At 39.1% G+C, this 16,115-nt stretch overlaps 4 protein-coding genes across 4 annotated transcripts in view; 2 read left to right on the top strand and 2 right to left on the bottom strand.

The window, feature by feature from the left end:
* LOC118734445 (forkhead box protein O-like) overlaps positions 1-2,746 on the top strand; it is a 10,241-nt gene extending 7,495 nt beyond the window's left edge. The window contains exons 2-3 of the mRNA XM_036464165.1: positions 1,437-1,551; positions 1,624-2,746. Of these exons, the coding sequence (XP_036320058.1) occupies positions 1,437-1,551; positions 1,624-2,213 (705 nt within the window). The 3' untranslated portion in view covers positions 2,214-2,746. The remainder of the gene's footprint in view (positions 1-1,436; positions 1,552-1,623) is intronic.
* Positions 2,747-5,391: 2,645 nt separating this feature from the next.
* LOC118733075 (palmitoyl-protein thioesterase 1) lies at positions 5,392-7,959 on the top strand. Its single transcript, XM_036462269.1, has 5 exons — positions 5,392-5,629; positions 5,773-6,010; positions 6,071-6,379; positions 6,440-6,566; positions 7,690-7,959. Exons 1-5 carry the CDS (start codon positions 5,536-5,538, stop codon positions 7,810-7,812), a joined length of 891 nt encoding a protein of 296 aa, XP_036318162.1. The 5' UTR covers positions 5,392-5,535; the 3' UTR covers positions 7,813-7,959.
* Positions 7,960-8,203: 244 nt separating this feature from the next.
* On the bottom strand, positions 8,204-10,818 carry LOC118733076. Its single transcript, XM_036462270.1, has one exon. The coding sequence runs from the start codon at positions 10,515-10,517 to the stop codon at positions 8,448-8,450; it is 2,070 nt and encodes a 689-aa protein (XP_036318163.1). The 5' UTR covers positions 10,518-10,818; the 3' UTR covers positions 8,204-8,447.
* Positions 10,819-11,217: 399 nt separating this feature from the next.
* On the bottom strand, positions 11,218-15,487 carry LOC118733077 (carbonic anhydrase 2). The gene is made up of 3 exons (XM_036462271.1): positions 14,644-15,487; positions 14,450-14,586; positions 11,218-12,335 (listed from the first exon to the last, which is right to left on the bottom strand). The coding sequence occupies exons 1-3, from the start codon at positions 15,116-15,118 to the stop codon at positions 12,195-12,197; spliced, it is 753 nt and encodes a 250-aa protein (XP_036318164.1). The 5' UTR covers positions 15,119-15,487; the 3' UTR covers positions 11,218-12,194.
* Between the last annotated feature and the right edge of the window lie 628 nt (positions 15,488-16,115).

Below are 16,115 nucleotides of genomic sequence, written 5' to 3' on the forward strand. Positions count from 1 at the left end.
TTCTAGTTATAATTGTCAAATGTAAAGAATATTTGAATATTTTTCTTGCATAAAAACCTTTATGGCCTTTATAAAAAAAAATATATATATATTAGGTTTAAAGAGCTTTATAAAGTAACATTTTCATTGAAATTTTGGATTTATAAAGCAGTGTTAGATTTTAATTGTTTACCCATAAGTGTGCCTTTCAAAAAAGTTTTTCTTAAAAAAAATACTTTATTGTAAAATAATGAAACAGTTCAAGCATTTTTTTCAAAAATCGATTCTCACCGAGTGATAAGGAATTTAATCGGATTTTATTAAAAAATAACATGTAATAATAAATCAGTGGTACTCAGTCTGCGTTTAGCAGCTGAGAGGAGCATCAAGGCCTTGGCCTTTGTTACAATTATCATGCTTGCTAATTTTTAAGTTCTGTTTGCTCTATTGAGCCTTAAAATGAAAGTTTCTTTGTTCCCTTGCCCATTTTGGAGCCATCTGTAAAGATTATTTTGCATTAGATTATTATGAATGTGAAAAAGTAAAGTCGGAATTTTTGTGCTCTCAGCGCCTAGGATTGCTCTACACGGAAAAAATATACCCCTATTTTTATTTTGATATAAAAAAATATTTAGAGGTCGCTCAAGGTGCTCAAAGTTTTCCATGTACACTTAGCTCTTTTTCTATGCGGTACATGAGTTCCTCAGAAAGCCGCATAAAGAAAATTCACATAAAAAGTATTTCATTTTCATACAAAAACAGGGGATGCGTTCCAGCATTTTCAAAAACCGCAAAAATTCAGTTACCCCTATGTAAAAAATTCTAAAACAAAACCGCATACAAAATCCAGTGAAGCAATATTAAGCGAAAAAAAGTATTTCTTCACTTCAACACTATTATTCCATTTAAAACTAAACGTTAATGAATTAAATAAAATTGTATCTGTACTTTAACCAAAAACAAAAAAAAATACCATAATAAATATATGAATTATGTAAGAACACAAAGACAAATTATTTATCAGACACCGAAAAAATGTAATAAAAACTCTCAAAAAACAAAATCGCTACAGCGAAAAAATGGTTTGAAAAACCGCATAAAAATAAACCGCATAAAAGGAGACCTAAGTGTATTTTATATTTTTTGATTGGAAAACTCGGCTTCGCTTCAAGAGAAATTTTTTTCTTTATATATTAGATATTATGAATTATTTTAAAGAAAATAACCGGTCAAGTGATGATCTTACCAACGAACAACATTACATTTGCATATACATATTTGTGTTAAAAATCAGTAGTCACTTAAGTCGAATAACCAAGGCCCATTCGAGTCCAAGCGTATTATTTAGACCAGGACACGGTTCTTATAGGATGCAATGGACATGAAAATAGCCTTATAGTACTCTAAGAGAACAACTAAGCATTCTATTTAATAACCTAAATTTATTCCACATTCAGGTATGGTTCCAGAATCGCCGAGCAAAATGGCGCAAACAAGCACGCTTACAGTTGTTGCAAGATGCCTGGCGTATGCGCTGCTTGAGCCTTGGTACACCTACAGTTATAGCGGCAGGTACCAACAATTTGTTTAAAACCTGAAAATATTTAATTTTAAGTTCACTTCTCAATTCATTCGCTCATCCAGGCGATCGAATGCCAAGAATGCCCGGTGCAGCTGCTTTGAATGGTGCCTCGCCCACTGAATTAACACCCGAAAATCTAACCAGTGACGCACAGCCGAAAGACGGAGGACGCCTTTCCTCGCCCGAATCAATGCTAACGGCTAATGGGCAGACCATGCCGAGTGATTTTACAATGATGCATCCAGCTTTCCAACAACAACATCAGCAACAACAGCAACAGCAACAACAACAACAACTACAATTGCAAAAAATTGAAGCAGATTCAATGGATAAAACCAAGAGCGACACCACAAACGGCAAACACCACCCTAATGGATGTGAGAAAACCTATACCGAACTAAAATTATACAAGGAACAACACGGACACGGTCTAGGCGGTGCTCTGCAATCGCACCTGAACATGAATGGTTTAGCGACGGATCCGAGTGCAATAGCCAACGCTTTAGGTCATGGTTCCGATGAGGGATCGGATGATTCTGATTCTGAGGAAATCGATTTGACATCAGGTTCTTGCATAGATTTCTCGAGCAATAAACAGCATTTGCAGCAACAACCATTGGGTACCACAGCAGCAAGCAATGGCGTGCATTAGTATTTACAAAATTGAAATTTGATTATTGAAAATCAATACATATACATACATAAATCTCTTTGGAATGTTCATAGTATGTATATAACTGTACGCGTACATATCGCTTATTTCCTAAACGACTGTCACAACTCAAAAAACAAGATATATAAGCGGTATTCTCGAAGTCTTGCAAAACCCTTGCACTCTGCACGGATTGCATCGTAAAAACCGGTTTTCCTATGGGACAGCTTTGCAAACTATGCAACCCGGGCAACGTGCAAGGGCTTGGGAAGACTTCGAGAATACCCCTATAGAAAAAAAGAGAAGCATTTTGTCTTCCTACGCGGAAACTGCACAAGACGAAGCACGATGTAAGTAGTAATCCATCATCATTTTCTCACAAATTTAATTTTGGGTTATAACGGTATTTTAGTAATAGACCGATATGTAAATTGAAAAAAAGTAATTATTAAGTGTATCTATTCTTATTTCTGTACTCTTGAAAATAAATGTGCAGATATGTATCTCTGTATATATGTACATAAATAAAAGAGCATACGATTTTTCTAAGTACCCTCCAGATCCATGAATAGAGCAGAAGATAACTAGTAGCTATTTGGCAAAGTCAGTATTTACATCATCCGTTTATTAGCTTATCCATAATTATTCAAGGCTACCACTGAATCGATTGTAGTCCGATTTTTCATGAAATCTACGAAAATGCTATCATCCGTATAGCTACGAGCGCATTTTCGTAAATTTAAGGAAAATCGGGCTACGTTGGATTCAGAGATAGTTCAGATTACTAGGAGTGCCAGTTACTGTCGAAACTGTAGTTTAAAGGCTGACAGTTTCTTTATAATCCATGTTTTTTTTGTGAAAACTCTTTGATATTTAGTCAGACAAATGAACTAAGCCTGATGCATTTGCCTACAAATTTTGAAACCATGAAAACTCTTCTTAAAGAAGCAGAAAAAAACACGAAGCAAAACAAAATTAAACACAAAACTTTCCTAGAAAGGAAAAAAATTAAAAAATTCGTGCGCCAGGGCCTCACTACTAAACTGGAGCTTCATTTAATTGACCTTATCCTCAGCCTTGGTCTTCGTCTTCATATTCGTATTCATCTCCGCCTTCACTTTCCTAAAAGTATTCGTCTTCGTTTTCTTCTGCGTGTTCGTATTACTCTTCACATTCTACGCATTCATATTCGTCATCATGACTGAATTCGTATTCGTCTTCGGTTCGTATTCGTATTCGCATTCGTAGTCATGTTCATATTCGTTATCGACCTCTCTTTCGTCTGTTTTATTGGTTTAAGTAATCGTATTCTTCTTGGGCTTCGTATTCGTCTGCGTCGTCGTATTCGTATTCGAATTTGAAATCGTCTCCGTATTCGTATTCGTCTCGTATTTGTATTCATCATCGAATGCGTCCCCGTGGTTGTTTTCGTGTTCATGATCATATTCGTCTAAATATTCGTCATTGTCTTCGTATTCGAATTCGTCGGCATGCCTGTGTTCGTGTTAGTTTACGTCTTCGAAGCAAAAAAAACAAACGAAAAGCTAACCAATCTTTAAATCATACTGTGTGAAAGCCTGAAGCCCATCACGAACCAACTGATGGACCTATTCAGTTTGGCTTCAGACCTGGTAAGTCCGCCATTGATGAGATTTTGACAGCATGGGATGGCAGTGCATCATTTTGCAGCTTAGAAAAAGAAGCTAAAGAGGTCTTCGCGTATTGGGACTCACATCACTGTAGGCAGTCATAACTTTGGGCTCGATAGGCAATTGAAGAGCAGAGCTCTCTCACGACGAACAAATATAATGCTCTACAAATCTCTCATAATGCCCGTCCTTTCATATGGCGCAGAAACATCGACGATATCGAATATAGATGAGAAGGCTGTGGGAGCTATTCTATACAAGATCTATGGCCCTGTTCACGTGAGTGATGAAAATCGAAGAAGATGGAATGACGAACTGTACGAGCTTATTAACGAGGTGGATATATGTATGTAGTTAAACGCATAAAAATACAACAGCGTTGGCCTGGCCATGTTGTACGTATGGATGGCCATGCTCCGGTGAAAATATCCTTTGACTCAGCATCCATGGATGCACACTGAAAGCAAGGGCGCCCACGAACACAATGGAAAGACCAACAGCAAATGTCCGCGAAATCTGCGAAGGAGAGAGGTAACTGGCGACAAATGGTTGTAGAGCCAAATAAGAAGAAGAAGAACTTTTTTTTGTAGCTTTGAGAACTTGAAAGTCCAAAATGGCAGGGAGAATCTAATTATCCTTAAAACACCAGGTTCACCATAAACAGCAATCGAAGAATCTCCCCAGGAGAAAAAAATAAAATAAATAAATAAAATAAATAAATAAATAAAACAAAAATAACAATAAAATGCAGGGTTATTATTTTGCAGTAATATGGGTGATATTCCTTATAGAACTTGACGATTTTCTCAGGAGGCCTTGTTCGATTGATTGGTAAATTATGTAGCACTCGAAATTGAACGATTTTTGCTGCCCTAATAAAAGAGTTTAAAGCAAAATCTCGTATTTGACAATCAGTTGTATGGGAGCTGTAAGTTTTCGAGCTCCGATTTCGCTGATTCCGACAAATGATATATTAAAAAAGGGCCACCCGCTTACCTAATTTTAGTCGGATATCTCGAAAACTTACGGAGTATATTGCGCTCAAACATACATACGGATATGGCTAAATCGCTTAGCTCGGCCTTGTTAACAATCAGCCCTCTTACCCATTTGATTGGTTAGAGATGCATGCTAACGCTCGTTAAAATCCAGGTTCGATCTCTGGTCCGCGTAATATCAAAATTGTATAGGTTTTTTTTGTATAAACGTGGAAGAAAACAGTGCGGAAACAGCTTTGGATTTCCGTTTGGCAGTGTTTGCAGCAATCTCTAACTACTGGTCTGTTCGATAAGCAGATAATTTGTGATAATTGTTTGCGAAAGATGGAAATATAAATTTTCTCACTTTCCTTAGAAAATTATTTTTGACAACCTAATATATTTTGCATGATATTTGTATTATGATATTTTGAGTAAAATATTTGTTTAAATAAAATACGAAAGCAACGCTAACCAAACCAACGTAGTAGGGCTTGTAAATTTTTTCGTAAACAACACAAGACTAAAATTCTAAAAATTCCAACATGGCAACCCTTTAAAAATTAGGACCTTTTACATTGCATCCCTGTGTTTTGTTGAATATCTTTGTTTAGAATTAAATTGATAAAATTTTCAATAGCAAATGAAGTGATTGATTTCGGTAAATTTAATTTGCGTTCTGCTAGCAAAAAGGAAATGGTTTTCCTGAAAACCTTAATATTAATAACTATTTGCTGCGGTACTTCAACTGCTTCCGATGCACTGCCCGTCGTATTATGGCATGGAATGGGTAAGTTTTAGGTTCACATCACCGGTCACTACAAGTCACTTGCCTTTATGCAAGTCACTTGCCTTACTAGATTCTATTAAGTTTTATTGATCATACATCCTACAAGGAAAATCCATAACCTTCTCATATATTTCTGCTCCAAGGTGACACTTGCTGTTTTCCCTTCAGCATGGGTTCCATAAAGAAATTAATTCAAACGGAAACTAATGGCGCATATGTGCGTTCACTGAAAATCGGCGGTAATATTGCACTCGACTATGAGAGCGGTTTCTTCGTACACCCCGACGACCAAGTGCGTTATGTTTGTGATCAATTGGCCAAAGATGTAAAACTTTCAGGAGGCTACAATGCTATTGGCTTCTCTCAGGGCGGCCAATTTATGTGAGCACAATCATGGGTTTCCCACAGCTATACTTAACTACTTTCCTTTTAATATTCCAGGCGTGCTGTCGCCCAACGTTGTGCTACCCCACCTATTAAAACATTGATTTCGATAGGCGGACAACATCAAGGAGTTTTTGGCTTGCCCAAATGCCCCTCGCTATCAAACAGAGCTTGCGAACACCTACGTAAGTTATTGCATCGTGCTGCTTATAAGGAATGGATGCAGCGCGAACTAGTGCAAGCTACTTACTGGCATGATCCCTTAAGAGAAGAAGAATATCGACAGAAGAGCTCATTTCTTTCTAATATCAACAACGAAGTGTTTATCAACCAAACCTATATTACCAACCTTAATAAACTAGAAAAGTAAGCGTGCAAACGATTATAAAAAATAAAATATTTCCAACTAACAAGACATCCTTTCAGATTTGTAATGGTCAAGTTCTTGAATGACTCAATAGTTCAGCCTAAAGAGTCACAGTGGTTTGGCTTTTACGCACCTGGTCAAGATAAAAGCATCCGCCCACTAATACAAAGCGGAGTTTACGAAGATGTAATTCAATAGATATAACTAAATACATATACATCAACTAAAGTAGTAGCTTAAGTGGCTTTAGAAGGTTTGACTTTGAATTGAAAAATAATCACTTTCCCTTCATGCACATATCTGTGCCGTCCAATTAAAGCAGCCGAAGTCGGGATAGACCCTTTTCCCTTTATAGCAACATTTCATTGGGTTCCCAAACAATATTTTAAGGTTTAACTAGCCGTTGATGTTGTTCAAGATGCCCTTTTGATAGAAGCTTAATAAAAATATAGAAAACATTCAAGGGAAACTGATTATTTTTTAATTCAAAGTTAAAACTTTTAAAGTCAATTAAGCTACGTTATGGCCCTATTATCTATGGCGACTGATCTCTAGTTGCTGGTGCAGTAGAGATAGCTACCAGTATAGCGATTAAGCTCAGTATACAGAAAAACTGAGACAATGTCCGAATTTACTTTTTAAACAAATAGCAAAACCGTCATAAACGGGAAACTTAAAATTGCGCTACTAGACTCAGTAGCCCACAGTCCCGAGTAGATAATTTCAGGAGTTAAAAGCCCTCCCGAAAGGCCTTGCTGAGAGTCCAGACGTCTTCCACTCTACATTCCTTTCTCCTTTCTATTTTGTATGGAATGGCACAAATTGAAGGGCTTCTTCTTTTGTTACCCATGGAAGGCCTTCCTGAAAGGCTTTTACAGGACCTACTTCAGAATGCCTTTTGGAGGAGTTCTTTTAAAGTTGCTCCTTTAAATTATAAAAAACATACATCTTTGAAGTATTTGCTTAAAGTTTATATCAAATATTTTTCCTTTTAGTTCATTTTTAATGCAAAATAATATAAATTTATGCATTCGCGTAAATTGTAAATGGATAAGCCCTTCTAGAAGGCTTACAAGGAAGCACTTTTTTCAGTCCTTCTTGGGTAGGCGTCATAAAATGGATTTACTTAAGAAGACCTACCTAAATTATCTTCTGGATCAGTACCCAGTTTCCATACGTAATGCGAATTTTAGTATATCGTAGCCCATCGGCTATTAGTCGCAATATAAAATAGGGCCGGACCATCAATTGAACGCCATAGATATGTAATATTAAACTCTTCACTTAATTTTTTTGTTTTTTTCCGCAGCTCGGGCTTAAACAAATGGATGAAAACGGCAAGTTGTTGTACCTATCTGTAGAGGGTGATCATTTGCAAATGACTAGCAAATGGTTTATCGAAAATATTATACCACTTCTTACAAAAAACTAAATAAAAGATGTCGACATCTCAACATACTCAGCGGATTCGAATTTTCTCAAAAAGGTGTGTGATAAATAAGAACAAAGGACTATGATTATTTTTATTTGCCTAACGTGTAACTAATAATATGCTAATAAATCATTTTGACGAGCAAAATATGTTTCTTTACTATTTGGATGTCCATCATCGTCAATGCATCTGTGACAGTGAGGAGCCACTGTCACAGGGACCTGTCAATAAATCCACCAGAAATGAGAGTCGCGCCTTGCAGTAGTACAGCCTGGTTTTCGGCTAGCGTTCGCTGAGCCCATCTGTCCAAGAGCTGTTGTTGTTGTTATTGATGTTGTTGTTGTTATTGTTGTTGTTATTGTTGTTGTTGTTATTGTTGTTGTTCGGTTGGTATCTCAGTCGTTGTCGTCGAGTTCCACTAACGGCAGCCCCAAAGGTCAAACAGTAATGTCTTTTCTGAACCAAATGCATTGTTTCAAGCAAGTTTTCCCATTTCTTTTATTAAATATATAAAAATAAGACATTCTTTATCAGTACACCACCTCTCAAGCGATACATAAATTTTCTACTTCATTATTACGGATTTATTTTCCTAGCGCGTTAAGTAACCTATCCACCGGAAAATCTGAAGTCGCTCAAACGACATCTGTGCTCTCAATCACAGACACAATATCTTCAATGAAATCACACAAATGTGTATAAGTCTGCACATAGAGTGTGTCGCGGAATGCCTTACGATGACGTAGCTCCTTAGCCAGCCACTTGTTGATTTCCTCCTTGTCAAGCTCGTCCGGTTCCTGTAACTCCGTATCTTCAACATCACCACCAGCATCCTCCCTGGACAGAGAAGGGATGTCCTCTTGAATGGCATAATAGTTGTCGATATACTCTTTCCATGCTACTTTTAGAAAGGCTTCCTCAATCGTCAATGCCAGCTCTTCCCATTCGTCGATACCCGTCGATATAATGCCCCGCACGTACACATAGCATGTCCGTTCACGTTCTGTATTGTGCAATATTTTCTCTTCAAAATCTATGGAAGGTTTGCCACGCATCTCCTCCAAAATACCCATCATCTCTACAAAAAGTAAAGCGCGTTGATCGGGACTTCCTTGGCGTAATATCATAGCTTTCAAGGTTTCCACACTCAGATCCCAGGCCGGTTCACGTGGCTTCTTTAATCGCTGGTATAGTTCCTTCAGTAGTTGTATGTCGTGATAACGCTCACAACGATAGCCGGGATTAATGAATTCGAAGAGCTCCAGTTCGGTGAGAGCGCGCTTGTACGGGCAAGGTGTTTCGGGCAGCTTGATGAGTGGCGTGAGTGAAGCCAAGCCAGTGGTGAGTTTTCGTACCATCTTCGTATTGGACTTATCCAATACATCCTTTTGAACAGCTTGTATTTTTTGCAGATATTCTGGCGCTGGCTTACACCTTCCACTCAGGCGCAACACAACTGCGTCGATTTTGCGACAAACAAATTGTGGATCAATTTTTAACATCCACTTTTGTTTTATAACGTCGACTCGACGTGGCTGAAATTGCACCACAATGTCCATGGTGTCTCCTGTGGACAGACGAAATGGCTTGTGTTGGAAGATAAATTCATTATCGTTGGCCTTGAGCAAATTAGCGTTCTTCTCGAAATACGGCCGTGGAATCCATTCGAAGTTCAACACCTTTTTACCCAAGTTCTCCAGATGTAGGACACGCTTAATGATTTTTTCAAAGGGCTCACATTCGAAACGGATCTCTATCTCGACATACTTAGCGCTACGCTTCTCAGTAAGTTCAAAAACATGATCGTTTATCCGGACGCTATAGTCGGGCAGTGGTTGTGGTACTTCCAAAATTGCTCCGACCTGGGCATCGGGCTGACCAATTGCTGAATCTTGTGATATCTCATGTATAAGTTCTTCACCTATATACTTTATGTCAACATTGTGGCGCAACACATTTATCTTATTAAAACTTTGGCCTACAACTTGCAACTTTTCAATATCTGGATAAAATTCAATAACGCGTTCTAAATCTTCTCGCTTCTGTTCAATGCGATCCTCTAGCACCTTCGACTTCAACCAATCCGATTTCCTGCACATGCCCTGATCCTTAGGCTGGCCCAGCAGCTCTTCCTTAGTCACAGCTGGTAAGCCACTTATCTCGACTATTTTTTCACCATCACGCTCCGCCTTTGGCAACGTTTCACGTATTTCATTTACATGCTGGCACGTGCTGCAGTCAATATATTCCGGTAATATAGACTCATGTTTATTCATTACGGACAACGGATTCATGCGTTCTGCATAGTCCATTAGGCGACGCACGGTCTGTTTGTCGCGTTCATCAACTGTAACTGCACGATTGAAAAGCACTTCGGCTGCTGCTTTACCGGTCTTCGACTGAATATTCGCTTGCACAGACTTGCGCTGCTCCAACATTTCCTTCCAGTACTTGAGACGCCTGTCATAGCTGTATTCGGAGCTTCTCTTCGCCACGCTTGAGCAGTGCGACGAAGATAATTCAACGTTGCCGAGCTTATCATCGAAGATTTTATTAACCAAATCTATAACTATATGCCGATTATGTACGAGCATCCCTTGCTGTTTTTCGATTATTTCTACATTGTCATCGCTGGTCGAGGAAGGTGGCGAGAAAAGATTTATGAAACTGCTTAGCAGCATATTGGTATGCCCTGGCGCAGACATTGGTTATAAATTAGATTTCTCTTGATGTTATTGCTGTTTCACAGAGGATTATATGTATCTAATTATCTGTTGATGAGCTGTAGGAAAAGTACCGGAAAATTTACAATTAATCAAAATATTTAACCAAGATGCCAATGGAGGACTATCGAGACAGTAAAGGAACAATTGCAGGATAGTCGCTAGTATTATTTTATATACCTACTATATTTTTAATACGAGTCGTAATGAAGAGTAAGAATACTTATTTCTTACATTTTTCTGAAAGATTAAAAATTGATCAGTATCAAAACAAAACTCAGGTAAATTTAAATAATAAAACGAAAGTGCTAAGTGAAGAAAATATTATGGTGCGAGCACATGGGGGCTAGATACTAAAAATTTTCAAATCGGTTTATGTATTTTAACCAACATCGCTAAATATATGAAGTATAAAGGACTCAGGCTATTTTGAACCACTTCGAAAAAAATAAATAGCACTTCCAATTAAACAGGAAAATGATAATTTCCGGACTTATGCTCAATCATGGCCAAATTTTCAGATGACCTAAACTCGATTGTGTCTTATGTTGCTTGGAACGCAATTGTTTCAATTCACGGGAACGCAATGAATAAGCACATCATAAAGTTTCTTCAGTCTACCCAAAATAAGACAAGCCACTCTAAAAAAAATAAAATAATGAATTATATTTAATAAGTCGGTTTTATATTTATTTTTCTTTGAAATACATAAGTATTTTTATGTACTTACGGCACAAATAGTTTTGGTTATTTTCGTTTTTGAATATAAAAATATGACAATTCCTCGTAACAAGCAGTATACAATACATATAAACAGTTGCAAGATACATAGAATAGTACATATGTTAAACATATGTCCATGCATAGTACACTTAACATTAAATAAAACAATTTTTAATTCTAACAGAATTCCATATTGCGATTCAATACAATTCCTTCATGTTTTGGAATGTGTTTTTTAACCCATTTTGTTTAGCTTTTATGTAGAATCTACATAATTTGCTTAAATTATTATTTAAATATAAATACCATAATAGATAGTAGTATTGTTTTAGGAAAAAAGTCGGTGTTTTAGTAATTTAGTGTTTAATAATACCCGGAGACAGCACACGAATAGCGCCTTGTTTGTATGAATACATCACAATTATAAAGAAAAATTAGTCAATCCACAACCAATATCTCCTGCATTCGGCATTTTGGGAATTTTGGTTATGGCTTTACTTATGTGATTACTCTGCTATATAGTTATAGTGGTAAATATTTAATTAAATATTTTATAAGTAATAATGTGTTCAATAAAATACTTATAAAAGTGGAAAGTAGCTTAGTGCGTCAGTTGATGTCAATATGGGCATATACATTTATACAATTATGGGTGGGCGGGGAAAATGCAGTTGCCAATAATAGCAACTCAGTTGCGAGTTCAGCCACTGGCAACGCAACTGAAGTTTGGTTTCCACCCGTAAATGTCGCATTATGCAGATGCACACACATAAAAAGTGCCAACCGTACTGGAACTAGTATAGAAACACTAAGATACATTCAGATATATTTTTGCATGAGAAGTGAATTTCTAATCTAAATACATAGTTTTGCACTTCAATTCCTTTTGCATATATCATTTCCGTTCATTGAATTTGCAGATGTTTTTCCAACAAATCATAATTTTGCTTTTGGTTTGGCGTTGCGCGCGAAATAAACTTCAGGATCTTTGTCTGGCTGTTGAATTTCACGGTAATTATTAACTATTTTCTTACTTTCATCCTTTGGACATGATTGCAAATCGCGGAATACTTGAACCTGGGGAATGAAAAATTAAATTTATTATTAATGTTAAATATCCCAGAAGATAATTTAAGTAGGCCTTCTTAAGTGAAGCCATTCTAAGAGGCCTACCCTAGAAGGGCTGGAAACAGGCTTCCTTGCATGCCATCTAGAAGGGCTTATCCATTTACAATTTACGCGAATGCTTAAATTTATATAAATTCAGCATTATAAATAAATCAAAATAAACATTTTCACCGAACCCTTGCTTTCCTGTCTTATACAATGTACCCATCCGATACCAGAAGCGCTTTGAATGAAACCGGAGAACCGCATGGTATGTTGTTGTTGTTGTAGCAGCATACAAGTTCCCCAAACGGTTTTTGGGGAGTGTTGCTGGAGTGACAGTCCTTGGCCAGATATAAATCTGGGTCGTTCCGGTTACGTAGACCCGACTGTTGTTGTTGTTGTAGCGGCTACAACAACCCCGCCCAGATCGGTTGGTATCTCAGTCGTTGTCGTCAAGTTCCACTGACGGCAACCCTAGGAAGCGTGCAGCTTCTGTGGGATCTGTCCACAGGGACAGGGCCGTTAGGGTTGTCGGGTTTTCCGGGCATGCGAAGAGATGGTTCGAGTCATGTGGGGTCTCTCCGCATGCCGGACATTCGTTCGGCACATCCTCATTCAACCTACTCAAGTAGGAGTTTAACCTGCTGCAGTAGCCGGAGCGAAGTTGAGCGAGTGTAGTGCGTGTCTCCCGAGGCAGATGAAGCTCTGTCTCGTCTATGTCCGGAGGTGGTATGCCTAGAACGGCATTCACAGGTCTGGAGTCTACATAACTCGAGACTGAGTCCCTGTGAATGCCGTTCAGGGCCTGTCTGTACGCTGTCGGGTCCAGAGGTTGCTTAATGAACCTCTGGACTTCGTCCGTCAGTTCATATAGATGCCTCCTGACGTGCCTAGGCGAGAGCTCCTCTGCAAGCAGCTGTCTGTTTGGGTGGCCACTTCTGTGGCTCCCGATCAGGAACTGCTTGCAGAGCATTATATTATGCTCCTTAACTGGGAGCATATGCGCCTCGCCGTGCAAGTGGTGTTCAGGCGACATCAGGAGGCATCCCGTCGCTGTCCTAAGTGCCGTATTTTGTACCGTCTGTAGCTTCGTCCACTGCGTCCTACTAGTCTCTGGCGACCACACTGGCGCTGCGACCACACATTCCCACGACAGCCGGTTCTACGTACCGGAATGACTCGGGTTTCACCCGACCAAGGGCTGTTGTTTCGGCGATCTAACCCCGTTTAGGTCGGCGAAGTATCTCAGAAGTTGTCCGTCCATAGGGCAACATTCACTACGCATTCTCCTACTCAGGGCTGGCATCGAGTCAAACCCTGGGCCAGAAATATACACCTGCTGTGTATGCCGAAGACGATTACACCACAACTCCACCTCAGTCAAGTGTAATGCCTGCGAGGGGTGGAGTCACCTCAGGGTCTGCTCGGGACTACGGACGCACAGACAGTGGACCACGTCGTACGTGGCCCCCTGTTGCTCTAACAGAGCAGCCTCCACGGCAAACAATAGTCCGCCCGTGCAGCCCCACACACTCACACAGCAACCACACACAGTCGCCACAACACAACAACATAGACCCGACTGTCGTGGGAACCGCATGGTATCTGAGCACTCGGCTGGAGGAATCGGATATAAAAGGGGATTTAACAAACAATTTGGGGGAAAATTACTACAATTGCTTGGCTACAGCGACAAAAAAAAATATTTTAAATTGCCTAAATGGTTGTAACGGCTCAAAAGGCAAGAACAAAAAGGCAAGCTTCTCTTCCTATTCGTAGGGTGTGTCTTGATGTTGCCACGAAAAATGGAAGAACTTACCTACCTAGGCTACCTCTGAACAGAATATGACTTTTTGTGGGAAGCTAATTCGAGGCGGAAATAGATTATAAAGTTTAAAATTGTTTATCCTTTGACGCTTTCTACGAACCAAGCATCGTACCTAGGACTTACTGATGGGGTAGTGTGCACTGCTAGTATCTACAAATGCTTGATATTTATAATTTACTCCGAACTAGCTTCACCACTTTCTCCCCCTAGCTCCTACGTGCGAATAAAACTCCCCAATGCTGACTGCACTCACCTGTCCTTTGGAGACGTAAATTGGCGTCCGATAAATTATCCAAGTAACGCTTTCGAAGTATGGTGCCGTAGTTAATGATCCTTTATATGTGTAATAATGTTTACTTAGCTCTTGCAAGCCAATCCAAGACAAGCAATCTACTTAAAGGACGAGATAAGTGCATGTAAATTAATTAAAACGCAACTCTCACTAACCGGAATCCAGCGAAGCGCTTGTGTTGATCTTCTGTACTATGCGTATACCTTCTGTGATCTTCTTGAATTCAGGGCAATCCTTGTCGCCGCACGCCTGTATGAAGAACCCCACCACTGCCAAGCCATCCGGCTTATTCTTTGCCTCAGCGAAATCCTTATACTTGGAGTTGTAGTGCACGGCATGTGCCTCCATTGAGTATTTGACACCCTCGAGCGTGTGCTCACAACCCGACTCATCCGTATCGGCCCAATGAAAGTGCAGCTGCTCAAATATGTATTTGTTGTCAAGCAAACAACCACCCTTAATGTAGGGCTGCTGTTTGCGTTTGGCGAATGTCACCACCGCCGAAGTGCCTGTATTCTGGACACGTGCTATTCCCACCGGTTCCCAATGGCCATGATATTCAAGTGGATCGACATCGTCTACATGTTCAATAGCACGATTGCTAATCGCAATTGGAGATTGCACTGGCATCGTGTGTGTGTGTGTGTGTGTGTGTGTTCGACGAGCGCTAAAGCAACGTTGTGGCAACAGGTGTTGTACCCAAGACGAATGTGCTTCACTGAACGCAGCGGGTACTACAAGGCGTATGCGGCTATGACTAGTTGTGACTACTCGATGCTGAATGTTTGTTCGACACTGAATGCTTTTGGTATCAAGTTGCTTACGTATTATTTACTGGTTCGATGAATTTTTTCTTCACCTTGTAGACACAAATAATGTGTTTGACGTTTAATAGGGCGTACTGCGACGTGATGGCGAGTTTTATTGGTCACACGCTCACAAAGGAAATATCAAGTTTAAGCGGACAAGAACTGGAAGAAATTTATATAGAAGAGTCGTTAGTAAAAAGAAAATAATAATGCTTAAGTAAATTGATAAATGTGTTTATTTACACGCTGACATACATATGTACATTAGGGTGGTGCTTAAAATCAAATGAGCGATTTTTTTCAGTATCACCCCTTCAATCGGTAATACCACGGTCACAGACATCACATACAAATTTTGGTCCCGATTGGAGACGGTTAAGGCGTGTCGCACATGGGCCAAAGTTCTGATTCCTCTATAGAGCACAAAAAATTAAAATAAATTTTGTTGCCAACTCATACCCAAAATCGATACAACCGTAGTCGTAGATTTTCACATATAAATTTTGGTCCCGATTGGAGTCGGTTAAGGCGTGTCGCAATGAGGTCCAGATGCTCCATGGAGACCCAAAAAATTTATTCTACTAGTGTTCGCCCAGCGGTTGAAATTCAACCGATAAAATTAAGGATAGTTTATGTAAGTTGAATGAGCTAAAATAACATTAGTTGTAATGGGTTAAGTGGAGGGGAGTTTAGCTTAGTACTTGGCATAACATAATATAACCATAACATGAGAATAAATAACATAACATATGAAGCAGAACACACCACAATATAACATCGCACACTCTTCAGTTGTATTTACTTTTTATCCCTTTTTT

This window comes from Rhagoletis pomonella, unplaced genomic scaffold (assembly GCF_013731165.1).
Source record: "Rhagoletis pomonella isolate Grant_MI unplaced genomic scaffold, Rhpom_1.0 Rhpom_scaffold_00002, whole genome shotgun sequence".
In the NCBI taxonomy this organism is placed as follows: domain Eukaryota; kingdom Metazoa; phylum Arthropoda; class Insecta; order Diptera; family Tephritidae; genus Rhagoletis; species Rhagoletis pomonella.